Genomic DNA, 15,769 nt, shown 5'->3' with positions numbered 1-15,769 from the left:
TATCTAAATACCTATTTAAATTCCCCTAATCGACCCAGAGGCTCAGTGCTTAACTACAGACTCAGAGCTGAAAATAAGCTTCATACATGTAAAGATAAATATTCCTTTTTTTAATGTAGAAAGTCCTAACAGACTTCAGAGTCATTATTTTCTGATGGAAGCAAAGGAGAGTGGGATGAACAAAGCCTTTGAGTCTAACATAGGCGCCTTTTTTCCTGCTGGCTTGACTAGGGAAAATTCGGCATCACCAAATTACTTCAGGAAATAAGTGCCAATGAGATTAACCCCAAGTCAATCAATGATGACAGAAACTGATGCTCCAGTTACTGAAGAGAAACCATGGTGGAGGAAAAGGCTTCCTTTTGAGAAAGGGGAGGTCTTGGGGCAGATGGGGGTTGATTTTTGTTATTTACCTCACAATGAGAAATGGGCACCTCCTTTTCAGCCACACATCCATTGATATTCCCATACTGCAGTCTGGTACTTACTGGATGACATTCCACCTCCACACCTACCAAGTAAAAAAAGAGAAAAGTGTTTGACACTGCTGACAATTGCTGTTTGTTACTCACTTCCCTTTACTCCTGAAATTGCTGTTAGTGAGGTGGTATTCCTGGAAAGATCCCTAGCTGGGTGTTTCTCCTTAGAGTAATTCATGTAGAGTTGTGTGACTATTTCACACTGCAGCCCTAAAGTTCCACTAGAGAGGAGGGTTTCCCTCATGTTTCTTTTCAATTGACTGCTTTGTTTTAAAGTCACTTTGGCCATCTAACACCAGCCTCTTACCTGGTCTTAGACAACTCTCCTTTTAAGGACAGTTCAATGGTAAAGCAGAAAAAGCAGGAAAAAGATGACACATGTGGGAACCCCAAAATCCTGATCAGACAAAAAGAGCACCCTGTCCTGACTATTCCCCAGGCTGATACAGGAGAGAGATCCCATGATTTTGGGATGATGCCTTTCAAGGCGAGTCAGTGGGAACAGCTCTCCAGATCACCTCACATGCAGAGGTGAGTCGCTGCCTTCTGGACTGTGGGGACTCATACCTGTTTTCCAATACTTCTTGCTCAGTGTTAGGGAAATTCTCCCTGTTTTGTTGGGGTTTTTTCCACCTTATGGGAAACCCATATAAGAGGCAGTAGGTATGGATTTGTTCTGTCTGGAAGGCGCAAGCTCAGGGAATTGGCTTATCCCTCTGTGAAGTGAGGATGGATTGCTATGAGCTGTTAACTCTGGTAACCAACAGAGACTTTGTCCCCCCAGTTTCAAAGGGAACTTCATCATTACTACACTCAAATATAGACTAATCCAGAATATTTTCTTCTGAACTTTTGCATGTTTTGGTCTGCATTTAAAGACTTGTGAAGGAGCCAATGCTTTGGGGTATTTTGTGGGTATTTTGTGCAGAGATAAGAGCAGCTCCATGTATTGTTACTGTAGTTTTATGTCTCGGTGAAAGAACAGGTTCCCCCTCGTACCCATTTCTAGCTAACCAGTGGAATTTCTGTGTTTAACAGAACACTGGACTGAGTTTTAGTTTTAGGTACTATTCACCAGTCAGAAAGTTGAAGGAATTCAGCAGGGCAACTGCACAACTAAGTACATACACAAAGGGGAGAGAAAGGTGTTCATCTTCCTACCAGCAAAGACAGCTTTCTATTGGAATGTTGGCACCAAATTGACTCTGTGCCTTGCTAAAACCTTACATTTCACTAAAAAAAAAAAAAAATGCAGCTCATTTCTGGTTCCAGGCCTGGAAATGCCCTTTCTCTTTTAATGATTTTATCCCCACATATGATAAAAATTGTCCACCTGAAAGGCCAGTCGTGTCCACACAATTGAAAGGCACAACCAAAATAATTGTCATCAGCCTCAACACAGCTTCATCCCCTTTTTGCTCCTGACTTATCAACTTGCTCTCTAATTACTTTACCTCTGTTATTTACTCTTCTTGTTGACTGTGACCCCTCTGCAAAGGCAAGTGCTTGTAACTTAACAAGACACGTGGGATTGAGATCAACAGAGAAAAGAGGTGAGAAGCAGAGATGCAAATTCTTTGTTCAGCAGGAAAATAAGGAATATCTTTTGCCAATTATCAAGCCCTGTGCTAGCACCACAAAAATCTCATGAGAAAATAAGACCTGCTCACTTATGTGCTCCTACAAACTTAAAACCTGGAACAGTGCCCTCAGACACACTAAAAAACTCCAGTTGTGAAGGCCTAACATAGAAAGTGAAACTGGCCCCTGAGCCAACCTTTTCCCAAGGACATGTAGGACTCTGCTGAGCCAAAGGCATCAGCCTGGACTTGAGGGAACAAGTTCTTTGCCCAATTCTTTATGGCACTGAGACATTTGAAAGACAGACTCTCTCAAGACCTTGGAGGATAATGTGATCTATGTCCATGAGAAACTGAGCTACACCTAGGCAAAATGGGAATAAGGATTTGAAGGTCCATTAAATATGGGAGTTTTTAGGCACGCAGTACTTCACCTAGATGAATTTGCTTTTGTTGCTGCAAGGAGGTAGCACTTTGAAATGACTGCAACTGTTAAATAGATCTATGCATTGATCTGTTCTCATTTGGAACTAGTTTGTCCTTGATTACAGTGATTGGCACTCACAATTAGTAGGGCCTGCCCACCACCTTGTCTTTTAAATCTCAAAATTTTGTTCATAAATAATTTTGAGTATTCCTTACTTTTAGCCAGGTAGATCAAAGCTCCCTTAACCAAACTAGCTGTTTGATCCATTTGATGACAGTCTCTCAATAGCTTTCTGACTTCTATCTCTCAAGACAGAGCTCAGTGATTATCCAGACAGGCAAAGGCTGCAAACTCTCTAGGAGTTACCATCCTTCATCACGGGTATTATTGCAGCAGTTCCTGTGCCAGTGTGGTGATGGGCTGCTATGCTGGCCATCTTTTATTTATTAGCACATGCACAGCAAAAATAGGAAAATCAAAAGACATGACACAGATGAGATGTTGATATTCTGACCTTAAAAGAGAATGTCAATCCTTTGTTATCTTTCTTTTTTTAATATTAAATAAGCTACAGTATTCTTTTTTACTTACAGACGAGAAAACTGAGAGGTTATCTGCTCACAAAAGCATCAGAGATTCATTTTAGAAATGAGAACCCAACTCTGCAATCCTTCCTTATGTAAGCAAACCCTTCCTACTCTCACAGCCAGACATTTGGATTATCCACACAATGATGCATGAAATTAAGAGTTGCAGGATTGACCCCTAAACTGACAAATTTAGGAAGCAGTCAGGCTGTTCCATAGGAATGCATTTCCCCTACCATTTTTTGGTTATTATACTATCAAAAATATTACTGCCACCAGGGTTTGGCTTTTTTGATTAATTAATTTTAAGTTGATCAATTATTCATGAAGTGTTTTCCTCACATATTCAGTGGTATCAGGTTATGTGACTTGTCAGGCTGGCTGTGCAGGACTGTTCCTGTTACCACCAGATGAACAATAAAATAAAACATTCATAATTACCATCTGCATAAAATGTGGAGAGTATCTATTTCTTTCTAAGCACTTGGGAATACTGTCAAAACACATGTTCTAGATGACAAAACATGACAGTGGCATCCCAGTCAGCGGGTGGGCTTCTTTGATGCTTTATTATAACCACATTGCTAAGCTCTGCTTCATTACTCTGGGTATTATGGAAAATGTAGGTACTTACACACACTGCCATTCCTACACAAGATTTCTGGATTATTTACTTACATGTGTCACAGCAAGTGTTGCCAATTTTTGAAATTCTGCCCTAAAATGACAAAAAAAAAAAAAAAAAAGAACCGAAATTTTGTCACTTCTCTTCTGCTGAAATAAGATGTGTAAAGCAGGGTACTAGGCAAAAGAAAAAACCAAACACGTGAATATCTTTATTATACAAAATTATAAATCTACATTAATAATCTTCTCTTTATCAATTTTAAGGTTTTGAACTTGTGATGGTATTTGCTGGTAGCTAATTGGAAATAATTGGCTTTTAGCAAGTTCAACACCTGAAAATATTGTTCTCACCTTCTATTAGGAGCTTTCTAAAATAAAGACATTAAATATGAATAAATTCCTGGAAACCAGAAGGATAAAACCAGTAGCATTCAAGTCTCATATCTGTTTAAAAAATATCACACCTGTCAAGTAAGTTTTAAAAGCCAGAAAACTTTATGTTTCTTGTTTCATTGCTATCATCCAAAAAATAATTCTCAGAAATATATGTATGATGCAAATTATTGAAAATCCACAGTGAAAGGAAAAACAGAGAAATATTTACACTGCAGGGTGATGCCATTGTTGGGCTAAACCCCTGAGCTCACATGCTCCAAAGTCTGGAGGCTTTTTTTAATTAAAAACCCTGAAATTTTGATCTCCCAACTAGAAGAAAACCACTAATTTTATAGCCCAAATAGTTCTGTTTGGGAGGGATAGGAGAAGGATAAATGCAGTTTGAGAAATTCTCGTTAAATAGTAAACAGTTTTTCACTGATTTTCCATTAAGATCATTTGAATATGATAATAACCCCAAGCCTGTAATATAATGCAGCACTTCTTTCTTAATCTTTGTTTATATAACAAAACTGTGTACCGTAATTTCACAAAGTGAGAAATGCCCTGCAGAAGCTTTATTTTTCCTGCATTATGCATAACAAATCCTCCATTTGTTTTCTGTGTATGAGCAGAGTGGTTTGACTACAAGCTTTATTACAGGCTCCCTGCTTCCTGCCATGCCCAAGAAAATGGGAACAGGTGGATATAAACACCTGTAAGATGTATAAAACCTGACAGAAGAGCAAAAGCAGGGCCCCATGTGCTACGTTCCCACCTAACTCTGCTCCTCAGTGTCTAATTAACATCAAATCACAAGAAAGATGGGTGGATACTTTGTGCAGGGCTAAACACTATCCTGCTAAACAACTGCAGTCCTGGAAGTTTGATCTTCCTACAGCAGGGTGAAAATTCCTTTCTCAAACCTCACATAATGGCAGAGAAAAAAATATCTTGGCATTTCATATGCATATTTCTCTGTTTGTGTCATTGTCCACACAGTTTTGCTCTGGATCCTGAACTGAGAACATTGTTGGAAGCACTACTTGCAAACGTTTGGTATTTCAAATATTCAGCTTCACATTCATAACAGAATTACTGTAAGCAGTCAGTACAGACCCACAAAAAGCCAGCATACACTTTGAAACAGAGAAAACCTACATCTTTCTGAATTTCAGAGAAAGTTCAAATTCAGTTTAGCCAAGGCATTGGGAGAGGGTTGGGGTTTCCCACCCCAGCACACAGAAGGTACCATAAATGTGACAGAGTCCATTAGGAAACCTGGGAACAGGTCCCATTTCTCTACTTACTCCTTCAGCCAGGCATCTTCTGGCATCAAATGGAGGGCAGCCAGTGATTCTCCTTTCCCAGATAAATTCCCCTCTCTCATTTACTCTGCAGGAGTGACTGTCGCAGCCATCCTGAAGGGACGCATTTGCCTGGAAAGATTGAAGGGCTGTTAGCTTTACACAGAAACAACAGGGGACAGGAAGTTTTCAGGATATTCCTTGGCTGAAGTCTCAATTAAAGTACCATGGTGGTGACATTTATAAAACATGAAAATCTTTAGTAAACAGCATTGTTTATCAAAAAGTTGTCATCTTCTGTTTAATTCCACAGCCATATTGATCACAGCTCTGCCCAGATTGCCAAAACCTGACCTTTTTCAGGTCTTAACAGGGAAGAAATTTCCATTAACTTAGGAAAAAACTTCTCTAAGTGAGAGATTTGGGGGTCTGGCCTGTGAATTGTCTTTTAAAGAGACATATATACAATTATTTACCTTCTGGATGAGTTGGGAGCTTCTTTAAAAATACTTATGTAAAACCACCCCCACACAGAATCATTTAAGTTCAAATAAACCCTTAAGAACAAGTCCAGCCACTAACCTCACACTGCCAATCAAGTCCACCACTAAACCATGTCCCTAAGGGCCACATCTACACATTTTTAAAATCCTTCCAGGGCTGGGGATTCAACCACTGCCCTGGGCAGCCTGTGCCAAAGCTGGAACATCCTTCCAGTGAAGAAAAAATTTGCTATCCAATCTAAACCTCCCCTGGTGCCAATTGAGGCTGTTTTCTCTCATCCTGTTTAAGAACATATCATGCATTAAGGCCAGGCTGGATGGGGCTCTGAGCAACCTGGTCTAGTGGAAGGTGTTGGAACAAGATAATCTTTAACGTCCCTTCCAACCCAATCAATTCCATGATTCTATGCTGGAGAAGTTTTTCAAAATTCACATTTTCAACTTACCTATTTCACGTTTAAAATGAGGAGTTTAATTTCTTCTAAACACCTGTTGAGGTCATATTCCAGTTAAAGTTCCTTGATAACATTCATGAATATAGAATGCCCCTCTAGAATTTTGCACTGTGGTATGAAGTCTCCTTTACAAACATATTAACTTTCTTGATCAACCATTCTGAGATGAAGAAAGCACTAGTAATACCATGCTACCTAATCAAAAATGAAGCAAAATGTACTCCCCTAGGGTCTAACAGAAACTGATGATACATTTACATTTACTTATAAATAAAAGAAAGAGTGCCTAAAACTTACCTGAAGATATTGAGCCCTTCCATCTCTCAGCCTGATGCTACATGAAGTTGGCACACATTTTCCACAGCAAGAGCCAGGGATTTCCTGCCTTCTGTAATTCTAGAAGGTAAAGGACATTTTTCTGGGTTTATTTTGTTTTAAGCATGCATCCTGTATTTATTTTAAGAAGGTTTTTTTAAAAAAAAAATTCGATTCAGTGGACAAAACGATGGCCAGCAAAATGTTTCTCAGTAAAGCCAATGAATTCTATACAATGCAACATGGAAAAGTAGTTGGAAGTGCTGAAACTGGAGAGAAAAGGACAAGATATCTAGTGGCAGGGAAAAGGGAGAACAAGGCTAAGCTGGAAAATTTGGAGTGTGGAAAGAAAAATAAAATAGCTGATAATACAAGAGAGTAAAAGAGCATCAGAGAAGGTACAATATAATAAAAGGGAAAAGGAGAGAAAAAAGAAAAGGGGAATAATGGAGCCCCACAAACAGCACTGAAGGGAAAAACAGTGGCAGGAAAAAAAGCATGGGAGAATGAGCAGCACTAGGGGGGGAGGAAGAAAGGTATAGAGTGGATAATGGAAAGGAAAAAACCAAACCAAGCAGAAAGGAACTGAGCTAACACATGAAGTGTCCCACAGTAATGTCCCCAGCTGCTCCAGATAACCAACAGCTGCTTATGATGAGATGAACATTTTTAAGAAAACAAACACTTTCTGGTTCAAGTGAAGGCATGCATGCTATCCATATGTTTTTTATAGAAAGAGAATTTGGGGAGGGGGGGGTTGCTATTAAATCATTGGGAGAAAACATAGTTCGCTGTTATTTAGGGGAACTTACCCTACTTGCAAAAATATAAGCACCTAAGGCAGGTCATAAAATGACCATCCTGAGCAGAATATGCTGGAGTTGGCTGCACTTCAATTACCACTGCTTTTTACTTTCCCAACTGCAGCATCCTGGAGAAAGCAGGTGCTCCTGAGAGAATTGGTACTCTTAACCCATTTGTACTCTTAAATTTTATCCATTAGTAAGGAATTGCTTTTAATCTGGGTATACCATGGAGTCGAAGGCTTTGAGACAGGAAAGATCCTGTGAAGTGTGTGAATCCCACTGGCCTTAGGGGGATAAAGACATTCTGTATCTTATTTGATTTTTTTTTTCCCCCCTTAAGCTCCACAAATTCATTACAATGGCTAGGAAGGGACGTATATCCCTAGACCTGCAACTTCCCTTGGGTAGCTGCACATCTCCCAAACACAAGTTCACAGTCCTTAATAAGCCCAACTGGAAATGGCCCTTTCTTCAGGGTTTTCTGTCTAGTCTGTACTTTCGGTCACGTGGGGAAAAGGAGCTGTTTGGGAAATGTGTGGGTGGTGAAAGAAGCAGGACAGGAATGTTTCCCCCTTTTTTTTTTTTTACCATGTATTATATTGATTCCTCTACCTTTAATTTCTACAGCTGGCTTCTTGCATTGAGCAGCAAGAATGGATGTTTGTGTATCTTTGTGTGGGAACACACATATGCACACGTCTCTGGCCACAAATCCAGTCTGGTGTATCTCTTTGGGTTTTTTCCATAGATCTACCAGGTTATATTTTGTGGAAGTTATATTTTGAGAAGGATGCTCAGCACTGAGCTTGGCCATTTATTTTCCCATCGGAAGCCTATGTCTACAATCAAACCTTACTGGAGGGGTGATATTAGGGTCTAAAATTACAAAATGTATTCCAGGCTGTCGTTTTGGTCACAGGCTGCATCCACACCACCAAATAAAAGGCATCAAGGACAGTTTGATGCCCCAGTGGACAAATGGAACACGTATGAATTATCTGAGCTGCATTCTCCACATGAAACTGGCTGGCCTCAGGTTGTCCTAAACACTGACCTGTCCCTGGACATCATTTGGAAGTCACAATGTCATTTTTCTACTCTCAACAGGCCAGCTGGGACACTGTTGACAATTCTTCAAGAAAAAGGGTTGCAGGAAATCATTTGAGCCTGAAGTCTTGCTCTAGTTTTTTATTGGTAGAGATTACTCCCTACAGAAACTTAACTACATTTCCAGTCTTTTCCAGTTCTACTTCAGGATGGGAGATTGGACTCATCCAAAACTCTGCCCCTCTCTTTTCCAGGGACCCTATCAGTGTATGCCTCTCCTGGACATGAGCCAGGAATCCCACAAGATCATGTTAGAGATGTGGATTTTGGGTGCCACAGCCACCGCTTACACAGGCCCTGGGTTTGGTTGGGCTCATTGGGCTCCATCCATCATCCAGGGAAAGGATGAAGAGGAAGAGGCATTTAAGCTTTTTTCTGTGAAACTTAGCTGCTGGTCTGTGCTCTTTGGACACGGGGAGATTAAAACAGCCTCTGCAACTCACTTAGGTCTCCTTCTACTCGAGGTGTTGGTGCTAAGAGTGAAAACTACACGATTGAGCAGAGCTAATCAGGCACTCCTGTCACACTGTTAGTCAGTGGAGTGAAAATGGGAGCTATATCCCTCTGGTTTTCTCACTCAAAGTCATTCCTTGCAGGTGATAGCAGCAAAGCAGCAAAGACTTCAAAAAACCAGTGGAACTGGTGGGGACAATCACCTCAAATCATCAAAGGCATGGGCTGGGAACTAAACAAAAGCTACTGAGCCCAGTTTTTAGACATCTTGGAAGGGTCATAGGAAAGGCCTGAAGCATGGATATTTGTCTGAGCTGCCAGTCCCTGGAGGGACAGATAACACTGTAGGAATGAGGACACAGCAGTTCCTGTTGCAAATGATTTGCCAAACCTTATATTGCCCTAAGTAATCTAAAATAAACAATAAAATGTGCCAGTGGAGCTGAGTAGCATGTAAAGTTATCTATCTTTAGATCAGATTTGGTGCATATCATCTAATTCATGGAAAGAACACAGAGCCAAGACTTCTCAGAAGAACCTGAAGAAACGCCAAAGGCCCCAGAGTTGTACCAAACATAAACTGGTGTGTACAGTGAAGAATACAACTCTCATCAGACACACTCCTAAGCAGAACCGTCAGGCTGCTCACACTCACCGCTGGACAGGCCTGGCAGTTCAGTTTGGTGCATCTCAGAGTGTATTTCCGAGGTGCTGACTGGAAGCAGTCACACGTCGTGCACTGATCCACCATCAGGCGTCTCCCGTGCTGCAACATTGGAACCGGTTTGTCAGTCAGCGACCATCTCGCCAGCAAAACTCAAACCAACAAGAGACTTCAGGTTAAATCGCTTTCATTAAATCTTGCACTGTAATTCTTTGCTAGGGGAACAAGAAACCCATGTTTCCCAAGTTTCCAGATTCCAATTTTTTGCATCTGTGATTCCAGAACAAGCAGCATGGCATGAGGCTATTTTTCAAGAAAGGCCTTTAGAAGTCTTTAGTCTGAGAAATGGCATTGGCATCTCTTTGTTGCTTACAAATCTAGCAAGCAAGAAAGGGATCCTTGAAAGTCATGAGGAAGATTTTTTTTTATTCTATGTGGTTGCCAAGAGTTCATTTATGGAGTGTAATGAATTGATTTGGCAACCAGTTTTTATTCTAGAGCCATCACAACCCACATATTATGGGCAGAAATTGTTTGTTTTTGTAACAACACTGCTTGGAATCTCTAAAGGCCTAAAAGCTTAAAATTGAGAAAAGACAAACAAAAAAATCCCAGAATTACTGATTGAAGAACTCTAGTTGTCCATAGTTATAAGCAAATCAGGCTGAGCACATTTAAAATTCCCTGAGCTCTTCCCCAGCACCCTGTTTTCTGGATCCCATCACCTTTTCAAAGCAAGCAAAAATGGCATTTAAAATGCAGAGCAAAAATGCCAAACCATTAAGTGGGAAATAAAAAGATGTGGAGTCAGTAATTGGTTACCCTACACGGAAAGGAATCTGAAAGACAAAGTCTTTCTTCCTCCCAAGTGCAAAGCCCTTCAATTTCAACCCCAAAATAACAAACCACAAAGGTTGAAGGAATAAAGTGGGATCAGCCTAGTCAAGATTTTCACAAAGAACTTCTAAAAGCTAATAAATAAGGTAAATAGACAATTTTACAAGATTACGAAAGGTTTGAGTTGCGCTTTAGATATTAATGGAATGCCACCGTTGATTTCATTTGGAATGGCAATTTCCCATGGTACATACTGTGCATATCCTCAGATTCCTTTCTGAATTATTAAATGCCCATGAAAAAACCTGAGCAAAAACAAGAAGCTGGCCACAGTAACAGTGCAAAAGTAATGCATTTATGGGTAGTTTAGAGCCAATACTCTGAAGGACAAATGTTCTGAGAACAGAATTTTAGCTACATTCTCATTCTGTGCCCCAGGACAACAGAGATCCTCAGGCCTCTATAACCAGTAACAGTAATGACTCTCTCCTGAGGTCTAGAAAAAGGATCCACCACATAAAACATGATGAAAGAGGAAACACCGAGGGGGAGATCCCTGTCTTTGAACAACTCAGCTTGAGACCTGAACATGGGATTCTTCAGCTTCCCAGGTTTAACCTTTTGCAGAGAATATCATTATATGGAGGGTTAAAAAACCTCAGTGGATGCAGGCATGGGGATACACCCAAAATTTTGCTTTGGGAGAGGGAGGGAGTGCTGGTTTTGGCTGGGGTAGAGTTAATTTCCTTCCCAGTGGCTGGAATGGGGCTGTGGTTTGGACTTGTGCTGCACACAAGGGTGATAATACAAGAGATGTTGTTATTGCAAAGGAGGAATTGCACAGAGCCAAGGCCTTTTCTGCTTTTCCTACTGCCAGGCTGCTGAGGAGACTGGGTGTGTGTGGGAGGCTGGGAAGAGACACAGCTGGGATCCCAACTGAACAAAGGGACATTCCAGACCTTATGGCATCATGATCAGAATATAAAGTGGGGAGAAGAAGGAGGAAGGGGGGATATTTGGAGTGATGGTGTTTGTCTTCCCAAGTCACCATTCTGCTCGTCTGGGAAGGCTGAACACCTGCCCAACCATGGCAAGCAGTGAATGAATTCCTTGTTTTGCTTTGCTTGCGTGGCTTTTGCTTTCACTATTAAACCATCTTCATCCCAACCCAGGAGTTTTCTCGCTTTTACCTTTCCCATTCTCTCCTCCATCCTGCTGGTGAGGAGTGAGCAAGTGGCTGCCAGCTGGGGTTACACCACAACAGGTAGAGAGAATATATCCTATGAAACTCCAGATTTCTTGTTTGATCTCAACACTGGAAAGCAGTCAGACAGTTCTAGTGCAGACCAGTGGCATGGTTTATCAAAGAATGCCTCAGTAGCCCCAGGCTTTAACATCATAAAGAAAGGATCTACAAAGCCACGACTGTTATCACTGATATCCTCATGGTATCTTCTAATAGCTCTAACATTCCAATTAAGTACAAAATAGATAAAGTTGAATTCATATGACGATCACTGTGACAGGCAGGAACATAGGGATTACTAGAGATGCGTTGAAACAAAATCTTCACACACAAGTGCCTTGAACTTTCGGGGGAAGGTCTTGCCCCATCCAAAATTTGCTTAGAGTGACAGAACTGAACAAAATAATGGATTGATACAGCTTTTCCCCTTTACATAACACACCTATCGTGTGCTTTCTTGGCTAGCTTGGAATGAAATGTCAACACCCACTAACCCAGTGCCACCAAAATAACCTGCATAAAGCCCAAATCTGCTCGGATCACCTTCAAAAATGCCACTCAGGAAAAGCCTGGGAAAACACATGAGTGATGATGATAATCCTTTTGGTAAATACAGCCACCTGCTTGGAAGCTTGCAGTTAAAGCCCACAGCATTGTTAAGAACAGCAGAATGGATGCAATACACCAAATTACTGGAACATAATATGGGTAACCAGATACAAGACAAAAACGTAAAGGGATTAAGGACACAGTCAATTACCAGAAATGCAGTAAAAGACTCAAAACTTGGAACTATTCAGTGAAGGAGTTAATGCAGCAATGTCTTCCCTTGATATAAGATGAAACTTGAAGCCTATTCTTAAAGGACCCAGTGTAAAGGGTTTGAAATCCAGGAAGCATAAACTTCTGTGGACACCACATCTTCCTTCCTAACCAGGACCCTGGAACAAGTCACTGAAGCAGAGAATAGTACAAGACAAAGCTGTAGTGATGCCAGGTGCTCAAAATCTTTCAGACCTACAACTATTTAACTTACAGTAAGTCATTAAATGAAGCTAGTTTAAGAAATTTTAGGATTTTTTTTCAATATCGCAGGAGCTGAGACATTTTATTTTGAAGTCTTCAAAACAGACACTTTTCATTTTGCCTTTGACTTGACATTTTGTTTCAAAATTTGCTTACGTTTCATTTTAAATTATTTGTAAATATTTTGAAATGGTTGAAGAGAGAAAAAATACTTTACTTGACAGATCAGGTGAACATTTTGTTGGAGGAGAAAAAAAATTAGTTGGTCATGGAAGAACAGCACACAATTGAAAAGAGCTTTGGTTTGCAATACAGAAAAAAAAAATACATATGGGATATATAATCCTCTGTAAGAGAAGGTGGCAGAAGCTGCTAATTACTGTCCTGCTTGACATTCTCTAGAAATATTGTCTTCATAGGATGCCACAACTAGTTTTGACAACATACTCTAGAGGAAACAAGTAGAGGGATCAAAGAGAAAGTAGATTATTCCAGAATTTATCACTTTTAAACCAGTGTCCTGACAAGAAAGGCAGAGTTTTTCCTTGGATTTAATTCTACAGGGAAGTCATCCCTACATAGAATGATGGATGCTTGATGACATGGCTTTAGCTCTAACAAAGTGATAAACTTACGCCTTTGGACTCTGAAAAAAGTATCCAAACCACAAGAAATAGATGGAGAAAGGTTCACTCTGCCTCACCACTAAAATATAAAGGGATTTGAGTAAAGTTACCTTTAAATAAATGAAAAAGGAAGACACACGTTGACAAAGCAGGAATGAGTAGGTTAAAGTTAGGTTAAATGACTAAAGAGAACCTGTTTCCCTGGGGGATGGTGAGAATATTTAGAGCTCTTTGACACCAGAGGTGCTGCCAGAATATGGATTTAGGGAAACAATGGACAATTGACAGAGCTCTCCAAAGATAAATTCGGCATAAATGAGATCAGATGCTTGACTCTCATCATTCCCACTGTCATGGGCTGGGTTAAACATGTCTTAATCTATCCATTAAATACACAGTTGAGAAAAAATTTCCTCACAGGGCATATCAGCAGGGATCTTGAAAGGGAAAAGAGGTCAAACAGGGAGGAAGCTCAGCTTTCCTGTTCCTGCTAACAGCCAAGGAGGGATACCTCTCCTTCCACACAGGTGGAGCAAGTCCCCATCCTTGTTTTAATCTGCCTTATCCTCTGAGCAGAATATGGGAAGGTTTTGCTTCCCCAAAGTGGGCAAGGATCGCTTGGGAGATTAACCCTCGCAGAGAGTTTCCTGTGTGTTTGGTAGTCTGCAAACCATTACGAAATGCAGATTACCACAGTTTCTAAGCATGCTTTTCAAGCATCCTTCAAGATAGGGAAATATTGCTGTCCCCATTTTGCAGAGATGCTCATTGTCATATAGGAAGATCCTGGCAGAGTCAGGAGCTGGACATAGACGTGCTGAGCCTCCTGGCACTGCTTTTACTCCAAGGTCTCTCTTGCAGAGATTCTGTCTGGAAAAAAAGCTGCCCTGTATTCTGTGTGTGTGTATTCTGACAAGTGTGTGTCCTTCAAAAGCTCATTCATACATTTAGGTATCTTACCATCTCAGCAAATAAAAGGAATTTGTGTCTTACCCCAATAACAGTGCCATTCAAAGGACAACCATTCAGGGGTACTGAAAAAGAACGAAGTATTCCATTTAGCATTACCATCACAATGACAGTTCCAAGATTTAATCAACCACAGTGACGATTTTTTGACTTAGCACAGCTCCAGCTTGAAGAAATTTGTATCCAGTTTCACTGTAAAGAGGCATAACTGAGCCTCCTTACATTATACCTTGAAAGGCAACGATTTGTCAGAGCTATACTTGATGCTGCATAAAAATATCTCTAGCTAAGTTTTTTTTGAACAAATACATGGCAGAAGATAAACTTTCCCCTCCAGTTCAAGCCTCATACTCTCAGAAGATGCACTCAGATTTTCTGCAAGTTAGAGAGCATATATCCTCTCCTCCTCCCACTGCTCCCTCCTCACCCTGTGGTTGCACACATACTTGTCAACTAAACATCACTGTGAGTCTTCCCAGACTGAGGCAAACTACCCAAATCTTCTGATTTAGACTTCTGAGCCAAGACTATGTAAGGAGTCATAGAATCATAGGCTTGGGTTGGAAGGGACCTTAAAGCCCATCCAGTTCCAATCCCACTGCCACGAGCAGGGACACCTTCCACTATCCCAGCTTGCTCAGAGCCCCATCCAGCCTGGCCTTGAACACTTCCAGGGATGGGGCAGCCACAGCTTCTCTGGGCAACCTGTGCCAGGGCCTCAGCACCCTCACAGGGAAGAATTGCTTCCAAATATCACACCTAAACCTACTCTCTGTCAGTGTGAAGCCATTGCCCCTTGTCCTGTCACTCCAGGCCCTTGTGAATAGTCTCTCTTCATCTTTCCTGTGGGCTCCCTTAAGGCAATGGGAGGCAGAATCTCCCCCCTCTGCTTTTGCCCATGGGGCTTTGGATGCAGCAGCAAGTGCTTCTGTACTCAATGTCTAAATTACACAGGAGACCTTCAAAGTGGGGCTATGCTTCCATAACACACACTTTTAAAGTTATTGTTGAGAAACAGAAGATCACCCCATGAAACAATTCATGCTGGAGTGATGCTGTTTGTCATCCCCCAAACCTTACCACATCTGCAGGAAGGACAGCAGTCTATCACTTGGTCACAGCGCAGCTCAGTTCCCTCTGGACAGTCAGGCACATCCATTTGGATGCAAGAAACATTCTTTTGCTGCACAAAAACCTCATTGTTCACCCGGACACACTCGTTGACAATGCAGTGGTTCCAGGGGGATCGCCACTCCGTGCCGACCTGAGGAGCAGTTGTGAGAGGATTAAACACAGACAGCAGTATTTGTGCCCTTGGATAGAGGGAAGACCACCCCAGCCAGATGGTGGCTTGCCAAAAGCACGTTTACTGCGTCAGGA

General features: G+C 41.2%; 1 protein-coding gene across 1 annotated transcript in view; it reads right to left on the bottom strand.

The window, feature by feature from the left end:
• The window catches only part of VWF (von Willebrand factor), a 123,487-nt gene that overhangs the window by 1,216 nt on the left and 106,502 nt on the right, over positions 1-15,769 (bottom strand). The window contains 7 exon segments of the mRNA XM_032105904.1: positions 414-511; positions 3,752-3,791; positions 5,386-5,514; positions 6,638-6,736; positions 9,677-9,787; positions 14,414-14,454; positions 15,470-15,653. Of these exon segments, the coding sequence (XP_031961795.1) occupies positions 414-511; positions 3,752-3,791; positions 5,386-5,514; positions 6,638-6,736; positions 9,677-9,787; positions 14,414-14,454; positions 15,470-15,653 (702 nt within the window).

Source organism: Corvus moneduloides, chromosome 4 (genome assembly GCF_009650955.1).
Source record: "Corvus moneduloides isolate bCorMon1 chromosome 4, bCorMon1.pri, whole genome shotgun sequence".
NCBI lineage: Eukaryota > Metazoa > Chordata > Aves > Passeriformes > Corvidae > Corvus > Corvus moneduloides.
The sequence above is the reverse complement of the archived record's forward strand: the minus strand, read 5'-3'. Positions and strand labels throughout refer to the sequence as shown.